The following is a 15,822-nucleotide window of genomic DNA, read 5'->3' on the forward strand; positions in this document are numbered from 1 at the left end:
AATATTAATTAGTACTAAACTTCCATTAATATTGTTCACTTAGCCTTGTGTGCTGTGTGCTGTACAGTGTATATATATTGAAAGGCAAAAACAATTTAAGTACTGCAATCCGAGCTGATCAACATCAACTGCAGTAAGTTTGCGCTAATAATAGTAGTAAATAATATCCATGATCCATTGCTTAGAGAAATTTAAATCAAACATTTGGCTGTTTAATATTTATTTTTTAATGTTAATAAGGACCTTTTGTGATAATAGTTATATGCGTTTATTCATAAGATTTTTGTATTTTTGGCCCAATTTATCATTACAAATCAAACATCTTTGATTTTGTACCATTGTCTGAAGGCTTTTTGCCTTATATTAATTTTATTCAATTAAAAAATAAGTAAAATCTAATTAAAGATCAAATTTAGACATTGTCCAAATAATTCGATCTTAAATTTAATATATTAATTATATTTCTTGATTTATAAATTTTGAGTTTAATTCATCCTCATTTACAAGATCAACTAATAAACTAAGGATTATTTTTCATTTATATATTCTATTTTAGTTATATCTATAGTGATATCACCAACTGTTATCGATAGCCAAAACAGGAATGATGCAATGACAGAAGCCCTTGATGTATTTTCTCACTAGAGTAACATGCCAATCAGAATTAATCTTTGCTATCATGAGAAAGAAAGTTATATGAAGGGACATTAGTTTTTCATTATTTTTAATAACAACGAATTAAAAGAAGGCAAAAGAAATAATGAGTTTTTACATTATTAATGACCATGAGCACACACGTTATTAGCAGCTAGCTAGCAAGTTTGGATCCACTCCTCGAGTACTGTATATAAATCACTAGAAGCATGTAAAGGGAAGCATTACATTACATTTGGAGGAAGAGAGAGAGAGAGAAGAGGGGTAGGAACCAATTAAGTGTAACTGGTCTGAGTTATTAAAAAACTACTAGTTGCATGAATAAAGAAAGGATTTCATGTTTCAAGTGTAGAATCTCAAGATGCAATTTGGTGCTCAGAGTCAGTGACTCTGGAGGCATAGAATCTAGCAATGAAAGCAGATGCTTTCCTATCAATACCAGGCTCAGCAACCCAACGCCCTCTGTCCTCATCACTTGCAAAATGCCTTCTGCTGTTATCATCATAATTATAGTAGTAATCATCTCTGCTGCTTGTGAAACATGCCTTCAGCATACCACAAAAGGAGAAGGATTGTGACTTCTTAGTCCCCATTATGTCACTTTCTCTCTTCTGATGATGCTGATTTGTAACAAACAAGACTCGCTCTAATCTAACACACCTTAGTTCACAAGATATGTATACTTAAACTCACTATAAGCCAATAATAAGTGTCTCTTGAGAGCACTCTCTCTCTCTTTCTTTGTGTGAGATAGTTTGTGTTAGCATGGAATAGCAGTGGCTTTATTTATAGTGTACGAGAAAGTGGTGCTCGTACCAGTTTTACGGCAACAAAAGGGACGGTGAGGATTCCCTGAAATGACTAATAAGAATGGATATGATGGTTGTGAAAATTGAAAGAAAGCATAAGCGTTCTTGTCCTCTCCCTTGGCTGATATACACACTGACAACTTTGCTTTTCTAGCTATCTTATAACTTTGTTTCCCCACACAAAAGATGCCTTTCTTCTTCTTTTTTTCTTATATAAATATAAATAATGCCTACGGAATTTGATTAATAATATAACATATAATGCGTCTACTCCTAACTCAGTTGAATGCATAGGTGACTTTACCCCTCTCATTTTTTTTTTTTTGTTTACTGAACCCGGGAATAACGTACTTCGACTACAAGGTAGTAGAAGTTTCTTTGGTAGTAACAAGTTTCAACAATTGCATGGTATTTTCCACCAATTATATAACTTAACGTACTTTGAATTGAACATGCATTACTAATTTATTAATTAATACAATTATATATACTCCACTTGACTGTATGTAAGCTCATCTGATTCTTAATTTACTTTTTTTATTTTGTTGTGAAAAAGAACATTTCTAGAGAAACACCTTTTTCTTTCTATGTTCTTTTGTTTGCCTCGTACGAACTTATTTTATGCTAAAATCAAGGAAAATGATGGGTAGACAGACATATATTATTTAATTTAACATAATGAGAGATAAGGGAGAGAGTCCTGATTTTTAGACATACATATAAATACCCTATCAATCACACCAGTCATTTTTACCTTTCTTACATCTCTAATCATGTATTCTTGTATCAAGAAATAACGAGATATTACAAGAATGAGTAAGAGAAATAGAGATATAAGAGACAAAAAGAGGAGGGAGAGGGAGAGAGACAGAGACCAAGACCAAGAGAGAGGGGGAGGGAGAGAGAAGAAGAGGGAGTGAGAGAGAAAGAAAAGGAGAAGAGAAATAGGATGAAAAAGATATTTTAGAATGATGAAATTCAATTATATATTTTATATTTTAAAAAGAGATATTATAATCTTTTAAATAATTAAAAATAAAAATCTTTTAATCGAAAAAGTTAGATTTCTAATCCCATCATAAAATAAGTAAGATAAAAATATTTACAAAATATCTTCGGGAAACTTTTATTTAAAAATAAATATTAAACATGAAAAATTAATATTTCGTATGTTAGAGCACCTCCAGCGGAGGGTGCTTGTGCTGTTTCTTAAAATTAAGCAACAGAGCTTATAAGCATTTGCCATTGGAGTGATCCTACGTGGCAAGAAAAAGTTGAAAATTTTTAGAACCGTTCCTTCCTGAAGCTCCGGTGCTTAGGATTGTGAAATGCCAAATGGAGGGTTCTTATTGGTTCATCTGTCCAAGCTGGCCGCTTCAACATCTCCATGCCCAAAGCCACGAACCGTCGCACATAAGACCTCCCCGTGAGCTAGCAACACCGCCGGAGATTCACTCGCACCAGCACCAGCCACTGCGGAGCTCCTCTGGTCGTCGTCCCCGTGGCCACCGTCGCCGGACCAGCACCGTCACACTAGCACCTGGCCACTACAAAGTCGCACCAAAGTTGTCGTCCCCGCACCAGTTCCGTCGCACCAGCACCAGCCACTGCGGAGCTCCTCTGGTCGTCGTCCCCGTGGCCACCGTCGCCGGACCAGCACCGTCACACTAGCACCTGGCCACCGTCGTCGCACCAAAGTTGTCGTCCCCGCACCAGTTCTGTCGCACCAGCACCAGCCACTGCAGAGCTCCTCTGGTCGTCGTCCCCGTGGCCACCGTCGCCGGACCAGCACCGTCACACTAGCACCTGGCCACCGTCGTCGCACCAAAGTTGTCGTCTCCGCACCAGTTCCGTCGCACCAGGACCAGCCCTCCTCTCGCCGTTGTCCCCGCACCAGTGTCGTCGTCCCTGTGGCTTATAATAATTTCTCTTTATTATGTAATTTTTTTTATTATTGTAATTTTTTGTATTTCTTTTTATCAATAAATTTATTTTTATTATTATAATTTTTAATTTGTTAATTATTCATATTTATATATTATTCATAATAATTAATTTTATAAAAGTTTATCATAGTGTAGTGTGAAGTGTCAAAAAAGTGTAGTATGAGTTGTAAAAAGTAAGAGTGCTTATAAGCAATTCCCATTGGAGCAAAAATTGTAAAAATGTAGTATGAGTTGCTTATGAGTGACGTGGCACAATGGGACCCATTTAAAATGGTTGGGAGTTGCTTATAAGCAACTCCCATTGTAGATGCTCTTAGAAGCTCACCAAACTAAAAACTTGTCTTCTAACACGCTCCCTTTGTTAAAAAAATTAAGTCAATACAATTAATAGACCTTACTAGCATTTTCATGCATGTTACTTTCATTCGGTGGCAAAACAATCTTGGATTATTTTATTATAACAAAAATGTCTGGATAAAATTCATATTGTACGTTGATTAATGCATCTAATTACGGATCTCATATACTGAGATGATTGGTTGTGATTGCAGTCAAAGATAGGTGTGTATCAACTCTACGATTATTCTGTTCACATTGCAGATAATTAAACCTTGTTACATATATAATTTTATCCTAATGGTTAGCTAGGCATGCAACTATGGCAAAGAAGCATTAAAAAAATTGGTTATAAAGCAGTTGTTATGTATGGAAGCATGTAAAGTTGGAGCGCGTAGATATATGATATATGAAATATGATATATGAAATATGATATATGATATATGGTATCTGATATATGATATATGAGAAAGGAGAATGGAAAGCATGTTTGTGGGGTTCCTTTTCAGCCTTACGGCAGCTAGCCATAACCGTCAGTGCTTGTTCTCCCAAGAGAGTGCCATCAAGCTGTCTTAACTTTATCAGATCTTAATTCTTAAGGGATCCTCAAAGGAACCCATTGTTTCTTCCTACATTAATTCAACTTTATCAAATACAAGCCATGCTATCTTTTGTTGCAACTTCTTTCTTCAGTTATATTATCAAATTTTATAATGCTTTTTTATTACATTCATTCTTTTATATGTAAAGATCAAATTCCATAAGAAAGAATCATAATTGGTCCTAATATATATGAGTACTTATAAACACGTACTAATTCAATGTAACTCAAATACTTTGCTTCAATATTTTTTTTAAATTGTTGGAATAAAACTCAATTAAACTTGTTATTCGTGTTGAATATCGAGTTTTAGTTAAAATCCAATTAAATTCACCTCATTGACATGAGATACAATACAACACTATTCAAAAATATATCAAAATGGTAAGAAAAAAAACATAATTTTAAAATTTTAAGAAAGGGTATTTATAGACTTAACACAAACCAACTAATTATTGATTTCATGCATGAAAAAAATTGCACAATATAACTCAGCCAACCCAAATTATTTTGATCTATTTAATCTTAATGTGAATATACTTAAAAAAAATTGTTAAAATTAGTCTTAATGTCTATACATTAAAAATGATTTAGTCTTCATATTTTTTTTTATAATTTATAATTGATGTATTTTGTCTTTTCTTTTGTGAACTTAAGATAATAGGATGAAAGGTAAAATTCGCCGATAACAATCTAAAATAATGGACTAAAATCATTAATTGTTCTTTTTTAATAAAAATAGTGATAGGACAAAGAAACACCCTCAATATACTTGATGAAGCATCAATGACATAATTGAAATTGTCTATCGCAACTCACCTAACAATTAGGTGTATAGACTTAAATATTATACAAAATCATTGATTTTAAATTAAAGACATATTTTAACCAAGTGAAGTATCTTAAATACATTTTACCTAATTATAATTTCTTTGTTTTTTTTATATTTTTTTTAATCTCCGCGTGTGAAAAGGGAAAAAGTGGGATACTCTTAGCCGTACAACTATATAATATATAATCCTTGAAAAAAGCCACTTGCGATTTGGTAATCTTCCATTAATAATTTAACGAAGTCGATTATGATCTCTTTTCAAGATCCAGTGAACCACGCTTCTCATTAGCTACGAGATTAGCATATTTAAATTAGTTTATTTTTAAAAATTATTTATTCAAAAAATTATAATTATGTTTTTTCTTATTATTAACATGATTTACACTACACTTAAAACTGGTAATTAAAGATTAATAGTTAATTTGGATTATATTTAATCACTAATTGCAAACTTGCTGATTATAGCAAGAGTTGAAAAAGCTCTTTTCCAATTTTCGGATTTTTGTGGGCTATTTTATTTTTATAAGAAAAAAAAAACAATTAATTTATGAAAGCATAGAAAAACATAATAAATTCCCATGTCTACCATGCATAACGTGAATGTGACACGTAAGTGTACTCTCTTTTGTAGTTAACTTTTTTCATTTGTTCAAGAATACTTTATAATTAAGGAAAAATAAGCATGTTAGAGTGAATATTATTATTATTTTTATGAGTGGGGATACCTAGAAGCCTAGAAACCACGGGAAGCATGGCCCCAACAAATGAAAAGAAAGAAAATGAAGAGCAAAATTAAAAAGTGTGATGTCTATGAAGATGAAAAGTGAAGTTTGGTAATTAGTGAACAGCTTATGATATCCTTCTCTTGAACATGCTTGAATTTACTTTACTTGTATATATTAAATTTGTTTGGATACAAATTTATATATATATATTTTAAATTATTAAAATATTTTTATTAATAGAAAAATTCTTTAAGATACTTTTAACTTATATCTAAATAAATTCTTATCTACGGACGACTACAAAACAATCGGATTCAACAACCAAATTATTGAAGCAACTGCTAAGATTAAAAAATTGGGCTCATGATAAACACACCTCCACTCTCCTATAAGCACACCCCCTTTTAAAAAAAATATATATAAAATGTCTAAATTACCCTTAAAAAAAAAATTCCTAAATTTACACCCCTCCTTCCTCGCACCCCCTTCCCCGCAAGCAGAACGGGCCGTACTGCAAGCAGAACGGCCCGTACTGCTTGCAATACGGCCCGTTCTGTTTTTAGTGCTGGCCGTTCTGCAGCAAAACGGGACGTACTGTTTTCAGTACGCCCCGTTCTGCAAGCAGTACGTCACGTTCTTCAATCAGTACGGCCCGTTCTGCAAGCAGTACAGGCCGTTCTTCTTGCAGCAAGGGCCGTTCTGCTTGCAGCAAGGGCCGTTCTGGGGCCGTTCTGTTGCAGTACAGGCCACCGCGTCACTTTTAAAATGGCTACCTTATGACTGATTTTAAAACCCCGATTTTAAAAGTTATTTTTGTACTAATCTTTCTTTTCATAGAACAAGTAAGAGTCTTTCTCATACAAAATCACTTGCCGACATTGCGCACCCCTCTTCTTTCTCTTTCTGGCACTCCTCTTCTTCTTCTTCTTACTGTTACGAAAAGTTCTTTCCGGAATTATATAAAAATGTTCCGGAAAATACTTTCCATAATATTAAATTCTTATTCCGGAAAGTATTTTCCGGAAATATTTTGTTATATAATTCCGGAAAGTATTTTCCATAATATTAAAGTTACTATTACGGAAAGTTCTTTCCGGAATTATATGAACAATAATTTCTATTCCGAAAAGTACTTTCCGGAATGCTAATGACTGTAAAAGTACTTTTCGAAATGCTATGACTGTAAAAGAACCTTTCTTATGCTGATTATGGTGGGACTAGTCCTTTTTTTCTATTCAGAATGACTGTAAAAGTATATTGCTTAATAACATTGAGCGGAAAGAGGCTTTGGGAAGAAGAGGGGTGTGAAATGTGGGGTGCGGGGAAGGAGGGTGGGCGAAGGGAGGTGTAAATTTAAGAATTTCATTTTTTTTAAAGGGTAATTTAGACATTTTATATTTTTTTTTAAAAAGGGGGTGTGTTTATATGAGAGTGGAGGTGTGTTTATCACCAGCCAAAAAATTGCCCCTTGTGCACATTGCAACTCATAAGAAACCCATTAACAAGTTGGGCCTCCATCCATTTTTTTTTCTCTCATGATATACACGCTTCCTTCTTATAAGTATATCTCCTTTATTTAAAAAAAAAATTCTTAAAATATCTTTTGTTTTTTATTTTTATTTTTAATTTTTAATTTTTTATCTCTAATTTTTAATTTATTATTTTTTTCCATACATCTCTTTCCTTCTATTGTTCAGTTTTCACATGTATCATTTTATTTTATTTTTCTAATTTCTTACTTATTTCAATAAGTGGTTTTATTTCTCTTAATTTTTACATTACTTTCACTTTTTCACATGTCCCGGATCGTAGAACTGGTGCACAATAACATTGTAGGTACGTACAACTTTCTCGATAGTTTCTATGAGATAGATGCACATTTTTTCTTCTAACACTTCTTTCTTTTTATACCTCAAAAAACTTTTAACATTAAATTTAGTATTATATAAAAAGACATTTTTGGAACACTAATTTCACTATTTTGAAGTACTTTTCAGGATAGTGGAGTTAGTGCTCTATAATGTAGTTTTCAAAATTATGTTTTTAACATACTTCTGGAAAGTACTTTTCGAATCAATAAATTTAATGTTCTGGAAAATATTTTTTAAAAGTGTGTAAAATAACACATTCTAGAAGTTCTTTCCAAAATAGTAAACTAAGCATTTCGGAAAGTTTTTCTGAAATATATAAAATAACACTTTCAGAAAAGTACTTTTTGGAATAGTAAACTTAATGTTCTCGAAGTATGTTTAAAACACAATTCTGAAAAATATTTTCAGAAACACTAATTTTACTATTTCAAAAAGTATTTTCTAAAACATTAAAATTATTTGATGTTGGATTTTCTAGATATGTAAATGGGGGAAGTGCTCAAAGAAAAAACACACATTTTGTTCGATACTTTTGACATTGTTGAGAAAATCACATGCACCTATAATACTATGATCGAAAACAAGTTCTACATCCCAAGTACATGAGAAAACTAAAAGATAGAAGAAAGAAGATAATAGTGTAAAAACTTAAAGAGGAGGAGGAAGAAAGTAATATAAAATCAAAATAATTATATTAAACTACCTACTTAAATGGATGGGGAGTAGAAGAAAGATAAGAGAATGTATGTGAAAACTAAAAAAAAGAAGGAAAAGAGATATGTGGAAGAAAAAAAAGTGTTAAATTAAATATTGGAGATGTAATATTAAAAAGTAAAAATATTTTAATTTTTTTTAAAAAGAGATGTACTTATATATATATATATATATATATATATATATATATATATATATATATATAGAGAGAGAGAGAGAGAGAGAGAGAGAAGGGGGGTTATAATTACACCGGTGTAACTTTTACTAAGTATTACACCGCTCAATAACTTTATATTAAATGTGAATTTTGTAAATCCAACCGTTAGATTGAAAAATTTTTACTCTATACAAAATCTCATATTAATCCAATATGATTTGATACTTCATTCTTATAAAACAAAATTGACGTAATATATTCATTTAAAAATATACTACAATATGAATATTTTGATTATCTTTAAGTTGTTCAATTTTAACAAAATTTGATATACACATATAAAGTGATATAAAATTTCAATCTAACGGTTGAGTTTATTAAATTTATAATCAATATAAAGTTATTAAGCGGTGTAATACTTAGTAAAAGTTACAATTGTGTAATTATAACCCTCCTCATATATATATATATATATATATATATAGAGAGAGAGAGAGAGAGAGAGGAAGGATCATTTTACTCTAAGAGTAAGTTTACCTATACTTACTTCATTCAATAACTCATGTTTTACATCAAATTTTAATGATCCAACCGTTCAATTTAAAGTTTTTAATGCAAAAATCAAATATGCAAATATTTAGAAATTTTAAAAATCATTTTATACTTAATTTCATTAATTCGAATCAATATATAAAATGAAATGAAATTAAGGAGTGAAATGAAATTACCATTTTATTTGAATTTAAAAGACATGTTAGCATGACACATAGAAGTTACCATGATTACTTAACATACAAATAAACAAAAATGTTACCATTACTTATCATGGGTTAATTTATGAATTGAAAAATGATTAACCAGATACAATTTAAGGATAAGTATTATATGATTTAAAATCATGTGATTAGAGTTGTTCTAGTATGGAATACCTTCTTTAAAATAATTTAGTGATAATTCTCATTTAGAACATTCAAAGAATGTAACTTATAGTGTCTTAATCTTAAGGCTTGGTTATATATACATGTATTAGAATCTCAAGATTTTATAAAAATTTTCAAAAGTCTCAAAGTAAACTATTATGTATTTTAAAAGTCAATCTATACATTTTATGATTAATTGTAATTCATCTATCAGATGCTAGCATGTCCAAATCACTATGCACTAAACTTTCAACATGGGACACAATATCGATCTAAGCAATAAGAACCTTATTAGTCTGTGGGAGATTGAGTAGTTGGTTCAGAGAGATTAGCAATCAACTTATAAGAGAATAGTAATCTGCATAAAGGAGACTAAGTAGTTAACATGGAAGAGATTGGTTTCTGGTTGAAATTTTTTCAAAAGGGTACACATGCCCTCGAGCCTTAAGCACAAGGTATGAGAAGATTATTAAATTCACCACCTTAAATTGAAAAGTTTCTGAAAGGCATGTCCCCAACCATAAGCACAAGATGTAAGATGACCGTTAAGTTTATAATTTATAGTTGAATTTTTTTCAAGAGAGTATACAAATCTCCCAACCTTGAGCACAATTTTGAAATCTTTATCTTCACCTCCTTTGATCAAATATTTTCTAAAAAAGAATAATAATCAATCATTATGTCATGCATAACTATACTTTTTATTTACAAAAGATATTGTTTTTGAAAGTATTATATAATGATTGATTTGATTGTGCAATGTCTCCCAATTTCATCACATGTGCAAACTTTTTTTCTTATAAAAAGATATAACTCATTTTTATTAAATCAAGTTTTATAAAGATAAAGTGATATCTCTTAGTTACGACCTTATGTCAAAGGTGATGATTAAGTTTGATATATAGTAAACACAAGTGTGGAACCATTTTAAAAGGACTTGTAATAAGTTCTTTAAACTAATTTGTTGATAAAATATAATGATAATTTATCATAAGCCGAAAGTAAATGAAAAGCATCCCATGTGAGCATGTGATTGGTTAAAGTTGTTAGAAGCTTGAACAAAAAAAATAACAAAAGCATGGCGTACACGCGTAGGATTGGATCGTTGGGCAACAACGTGTGTGATAGGTAATTCATATTGACACCACTTTTTTTCTTATTTCGCTACCAACATGCACCTATTTCTTATGTTATGTCTACAAAATATATTTTAAAAATCGGAATACCCCATACTTTCGGAAGCTTCCTTTTTGTTTTCACATTCACGCATATCCCTTTTTCTTCGATATTTAAATTCACACATCTCACTTTTCTTTTCTTTTTATTTTTATAAATACTAGTAGTAAGTTAGTAAATTAATTCACGCGTCTCCTTTTTCTTTCATTTTTGTTAAATATTAAATTATTGCAAACATGATGATATCCTTTCCTTTCATATTTTAATAAGATTTGCATAGAAACTCACATGATCTTTAGTATTAGTATAGATTATCTCTTTCTCTAATTATAAGAAGTTATAAGTAAATTATAAAAAAAGAAAAAAGAAAAAGTGAAAAGATGGAGGGAAGGTATATTATTATATTTACGTAGCGAGCAACTATATTCCGTTTTTTCGTGGACCGCATTCTTCCTCTTCTTTCTAACCGAACCAGTTTCCCCACTCCGACAACTTCTTCCTTAATCACATCCAACCTTCTCATGGACCAAGTTAACGGTACATGTCTTCTTCCTCATATCATTGTCCTTTTTTTCCCTCTGATTTTGTTCCAACTACGTGATTCACTTTTTTCCCAGATTCCAAGTTTTTATTTTTTGTTGGGGTGGAATTTCAACGATTATGGGTTTTTCTCGGTTACCCTTTTCATTGTTTATTCTCTTTTTTTTTTCTTCTGATTTTTTGTGTAATACATTCTAGCTACATGTTAGGTTGTATATTGGTATTTGCAAACTGTAGAAATCTTCTGGGACTTGTATTGGAAGTAATGAAGTATATAAAGCCACCAGATGAATATGAATTTTAAAAGGGTTGATTATGTGCATCCTTCCAATTCCCTACCCAACTGAACGACAGAACAAGTGTGGTATATATATGTACAACATAATGTTTCATTTACTTCATTGTGTTTATTTTATGTTTTCCTGATTATTTCAGTTGTTGAAACCAAGGATGGAACTGTCTCAGTAGCTACCGCGTTTGCTGGTCACCAGGAAGGTAATGATTCTGCATAGTTCAGATTTCTTGTTGCAATGTTTTTTTATTAGTTATCCTATCATGTCTGGCTTTTATTGATAAATTTAGATTTGAGGCCATTATATTTCTTAATGTTACGTTTGGTCAGGTTTATTTTTACTTCGAATTTCAGAGTCTTATACATGTCTTATCCTTACATTTATTATAGAATTTAGGATTCATATAGGTAAGCATTAGGCTTGATAAGCAAAGGAAATAAGCATAAATCTAATCTTCCAAAGCCCGAGAATGTAAATTAGTGTATGATTTTTTCTTAAATGAGAACAACAATTTGGAGATTTTGTTTTGCCTGTTTGATATTGTTCTGGCCTCTTATTGCTTTCTTTTGGTGTGGTGTTTGCTTAATTAGCCGTGCAGGATAGAGACCACAAATTTTTGAGAAAAGCAGTTGAAGAAGCATATAAAGGGGTAGATTGTAAACATGGAGGCCCTTTTGGTGCTGTTATAGTTCACAATGATGAAGTAGTTGTTAGTTGTCACAACATGGTTCTGAGTAACACAGACCCAACTGCTCATGCTGAGGTGACAGCTATAAGAGAGGTTAGATTTTGAATAACCACATCATGTCTTCATACAGCATGAAAACATATTTTCTTTTGGCAAATAATGGTATTGCTGTGTTTTTCTGACTCAAAAAATTTCATTATTTTTGTACATGATGGATATGCCCTGCCCCATTGGATAGTTGATTCTAGAGCGATGTTTTCTTTTTGCTTTGGTATAGATTTTAAGCAATGTTACTCTTTTAGCGCACTCTATTATTGGTTTAGTTTCTAAAATGACAATTTCTGCCTCTCTTACTTAGGTCACTTTTTAAAACAAGTATTGAGTTTTTCTGTCCGGGTTTTCCAAAGAATTCTAAACAGAGAAATCCAGTTTGTTGGTGAATATTCAAGATTTTGACTAAAGGGATCTACTGATTAAGAAATTACAAGCTTTGATTGGAACATGTAAGGATAATCATCAAAGTAACAGACAACGTTTCTATAGATGCCACTCAAACTTTGGACACCTCTGTTAGTTTTAGCTCATTGGGGGTAAACTATTAAGCCACTCATCAAGATTATTTTTATGGGCAACATGTCTGTGTGTAAAACGATCAGATTGGATTTGATAGTGGTCAAATAAGGGTTTTGGCTTTATGTTCAGTTCCATCTATACAAGAAAAATTAAAAAAGGGGTTGAGATAATGAGCTCTGAACTGACAGTTTTGAGATCTGATACATGTAAAACATGATCATTGCTGTCACCATTTATCCTATGATGCTGCTGAAAGATTTTGAGGCTATGCATGCTTCAGGCTACTGTCGTCTGTTTAAAGTTTAATATGTAGATTATGTCTCAGGTGAAAATGCTGCAGCATTGTAAAGAATTTTAAAATGTAAATAGTTTGCAACCAGATTTGTTGCCTCACTTTTTGAACAACACGCTAATGATGAGACAATTTAATACCTAGTATGAGTAGTATCACTCTATCTGAATCTGATTGTATTTCTCTGTTTTTCCTATCTTTTATGCTTTAGCTGTAATGTTTATTATGCAATGTTAAACAAAAAATGACTAATGCAGTGTTTTGATTTCACAGGCTTGTAAGAAGCTTAAGAAGATAGAACTTTCAGATTGTGAAATATATACTTCTTGTGAACCTTGCCCCATGTGCTTTGGTGCAATCCACCTTTCTAGAATTAAGGTTAGCATGACCTGCTTAAATGCTTTTCCTATATGTCTCTTCTATACCATGTTTATCCTGTTTTGAGCTAACTTATTAAAATATTATTTTCTAACAGAGGCTGGTTTATGGAGCAAAGGCTGAGGCAGCAATTGCTATTGGGTTTGATGATTTCATTGCAGATGCATTGAGAGGTACTGGATTCTATCAGAAAGCAACGTTGGAAATCAAAAGAGCTGATGGTAACGAGGCCATCATTGCTGAAGAGGTTTTTGAGAAAACAAAGGAAAAATTCAAAATGTATTAATCTGTCATTCTTTTCACACCTGATAGCAGCTGGCTATTCAGGATTGCCTTCATTTAAATTATTGAAACTGTTGATAGTGAATTGAACTCATTTGAGTACATCAAGTCATATGCTACAATTTGGATATTGAATCAGATAATCACTATTTGATTGTCAAACGGTTCACACAGGAGGAAATACAATACTTTCCTTTACTTATTATTTATCATGTCATTGCTGCTGATGTTGACATCAAGCTTTTAGCTTTGCTGAAGCTACGTTTTCATGGTGATGTGCAAACATGCTTTAACACCATAGTTTAGGGGTTTCTAAATGCTAAGAAAAAGTGAAACAAGTGTTCTCTTTTGGGTAAGTTTTCTGTAGTAAAAGGGGGTGGTTTGTGTAGAGATTCTTACATTAAATCCAAAAGAATTTCTGTTATAAATGTCATTATGTGAAACACCTGAAGGTGGAAATTTTCTCTCTTAAAACAATTATTTCTTGCACCACCTTTTTTACTTATCCTATTTCCTAAAATGTGGTTGTTTATATTTTGGTTTAATTAATCATCTAGTTCTTATGTTCATGATAATTTTTTTATTTTATTCCAAATATCCAAACAAAAAAAAAACCTTTACTAAAAAGTATAATAAATTTTTTTGTGCATTTGTAAGAAGAAAATGATGAATTAAATCTTATATTTTTCATGAAAAGTTGTTCGTATAAATAGTAGTGTTGTTTGAATAAACAACTATTGAGACTTTGGATGAATTTTCAAGCGTAAGAAGAAAAATTACAAACACATTAATTGCATGGATCTAGACATATGAGGGCCTCTTGCGACTTTTTCTTTTTAATTGGTGAGCCCAGTTTTCAACTTGATTGTGTTACAAAGGCCACTCTCTTGCCATTCGCTTCACTATTTTTTTACTGTTCATCTTAAAGTGATGTTTAATTAAAAAGGAAAAAATTTAATTAAGAGAGCTAATAAATCAAATTAGTGTAAAATTAGAAACAAATTATTTGCATGATATGTCTGTCGCATAGGAGACAATCATTTGCCACAGAGGCACCATATTATAGCAGATACAAAATTAATACGACTATTTTACATTAATACCATATTTCGGTTTTTTGATTCTGTGCATTTTTCTTTAATTGTTCAGTTGATAAAATAAAACTATTATAAATTACAGCTTGAATTCTACATCTTATACTTTTATTATTTTCTAAACCTTTTCACATGTATTATTTAGAATTAGATCGTGATATTAGTTACTTACATAATTTAATTAAGCTCATAAGTAGAGTAGTATGCAAATAACGATAAGTCATGTTTGAGTTAACACTTTCACATTAGAGTAAACATTTAAATTAATTAATGGATGGCTAACGAAAACAAGATTAAAATGATGTAGTTTAGAGGTGATTATAGTAGTTAGTTAAACATAGGCTAAGGAAGTGGTTGGGAAGATATTTTGGGGGTGGCATTTGAATTGGTCTGCTGTGGCTGTGAAGGTGGCAACCGCAGCTTTCGTTTACCATCTTATGACTTTCAACCAACTCTCCTCTTTTCTCCTTTGAACTAGTCAACTGTCAACCAATTGCCCCACACTACTACTACTAAATTCAAACCCCTGTAACCAAATTATTTATTTATTGTTCATCGAAAAAGAAAACATAAAAAGTTTTATTTACCTCAAGTTAGCTAGAATTCATTTATGTGCGTACTTGACATTCCAGCAGTCGAGTTAATTTCACGATGACTATATGCTGCTGACACACCAATAATAATTAAGAAACAGTAGTTGGGGTCCATGTCTTTGGTTTAATATATAATCAAAATTCAAATATATATCACTTCTTTAGATTAGAGACACCATGCACATAGTAAGGTAAGTTATCAGTAAGAGGGTATGTATTATTGTTGAATGAATAGTAGTAATATTAGTAAAAGAGTGTTAGAAAAGTGAAGTGTTGAGTCTGAATTAGCACAGGATCACAATTCAGGCAGCATTTAGAATTGTCTTATACTCTTATATTTGTCCTTT

The 15,822-nt window shown here is 31.4% G+C and overlaps 1 protein-coding gene across 3 annotated transcripts; it reads left to right on the plus strand.

The window, feature by feature from the left end:
• Positions 1–11,120: 11,120 nt before the first annotated feature.
• On the plus strand, positions 11,121–13,993 carry LOC109808329 (guanosine deaminase). Of its 3 annotated transcripts, none has more exons than XM_020371281.3 (5): positions 11,121–11,279; positions 11,718–11,777; positions 12,166–12,356; positions 13,402–13,506; positions 13,604–13,993. In XM_020371281.3, exons 1-5 carry the CDS (start codon positions 11,264–11,266, stop codon positions 13,790–13,792), a joined length of 561 nt encoding a protein of 186 aa, XP_020226870.1. In that variant the 5' UTR covers positions 11,121–11,263; the 3' UTR covers positions 13,793–13,993. The 3 variants fall into 3 exon arrangements, with proteins under 3 accessions (XP_020226870.1, XP_082931936.1, XP_082931935.1); XM_083075810.1 differs by lacking the exon at positions 11,121–11,279 and adding an exon at positions 11,328–11,406; XM_083075809.1 differs by lacking the exon at positions 11,121–11,279 and adding an exon at positions 11,426–11,646.
• The last annotated feature ends 1,829 nt before the right edge of the window (positions 13,994–15,822 follow it).

The sequence above is a fragment of the Cajanus cajan genome, chromosome 5 (assembly GCF_000230855.2).
Source record: "Cajanus cajan strain Asha chromosome 5, NIPB_CcT2T_4, whole genome shotgun sequence".
NCBI classification, from domain to species: Eukaryota; Viridiplantae; Streptophyta; class Magnoliopsida; order Fabales; family Fabaceae; genus Cajanus; species Cajanus cajan.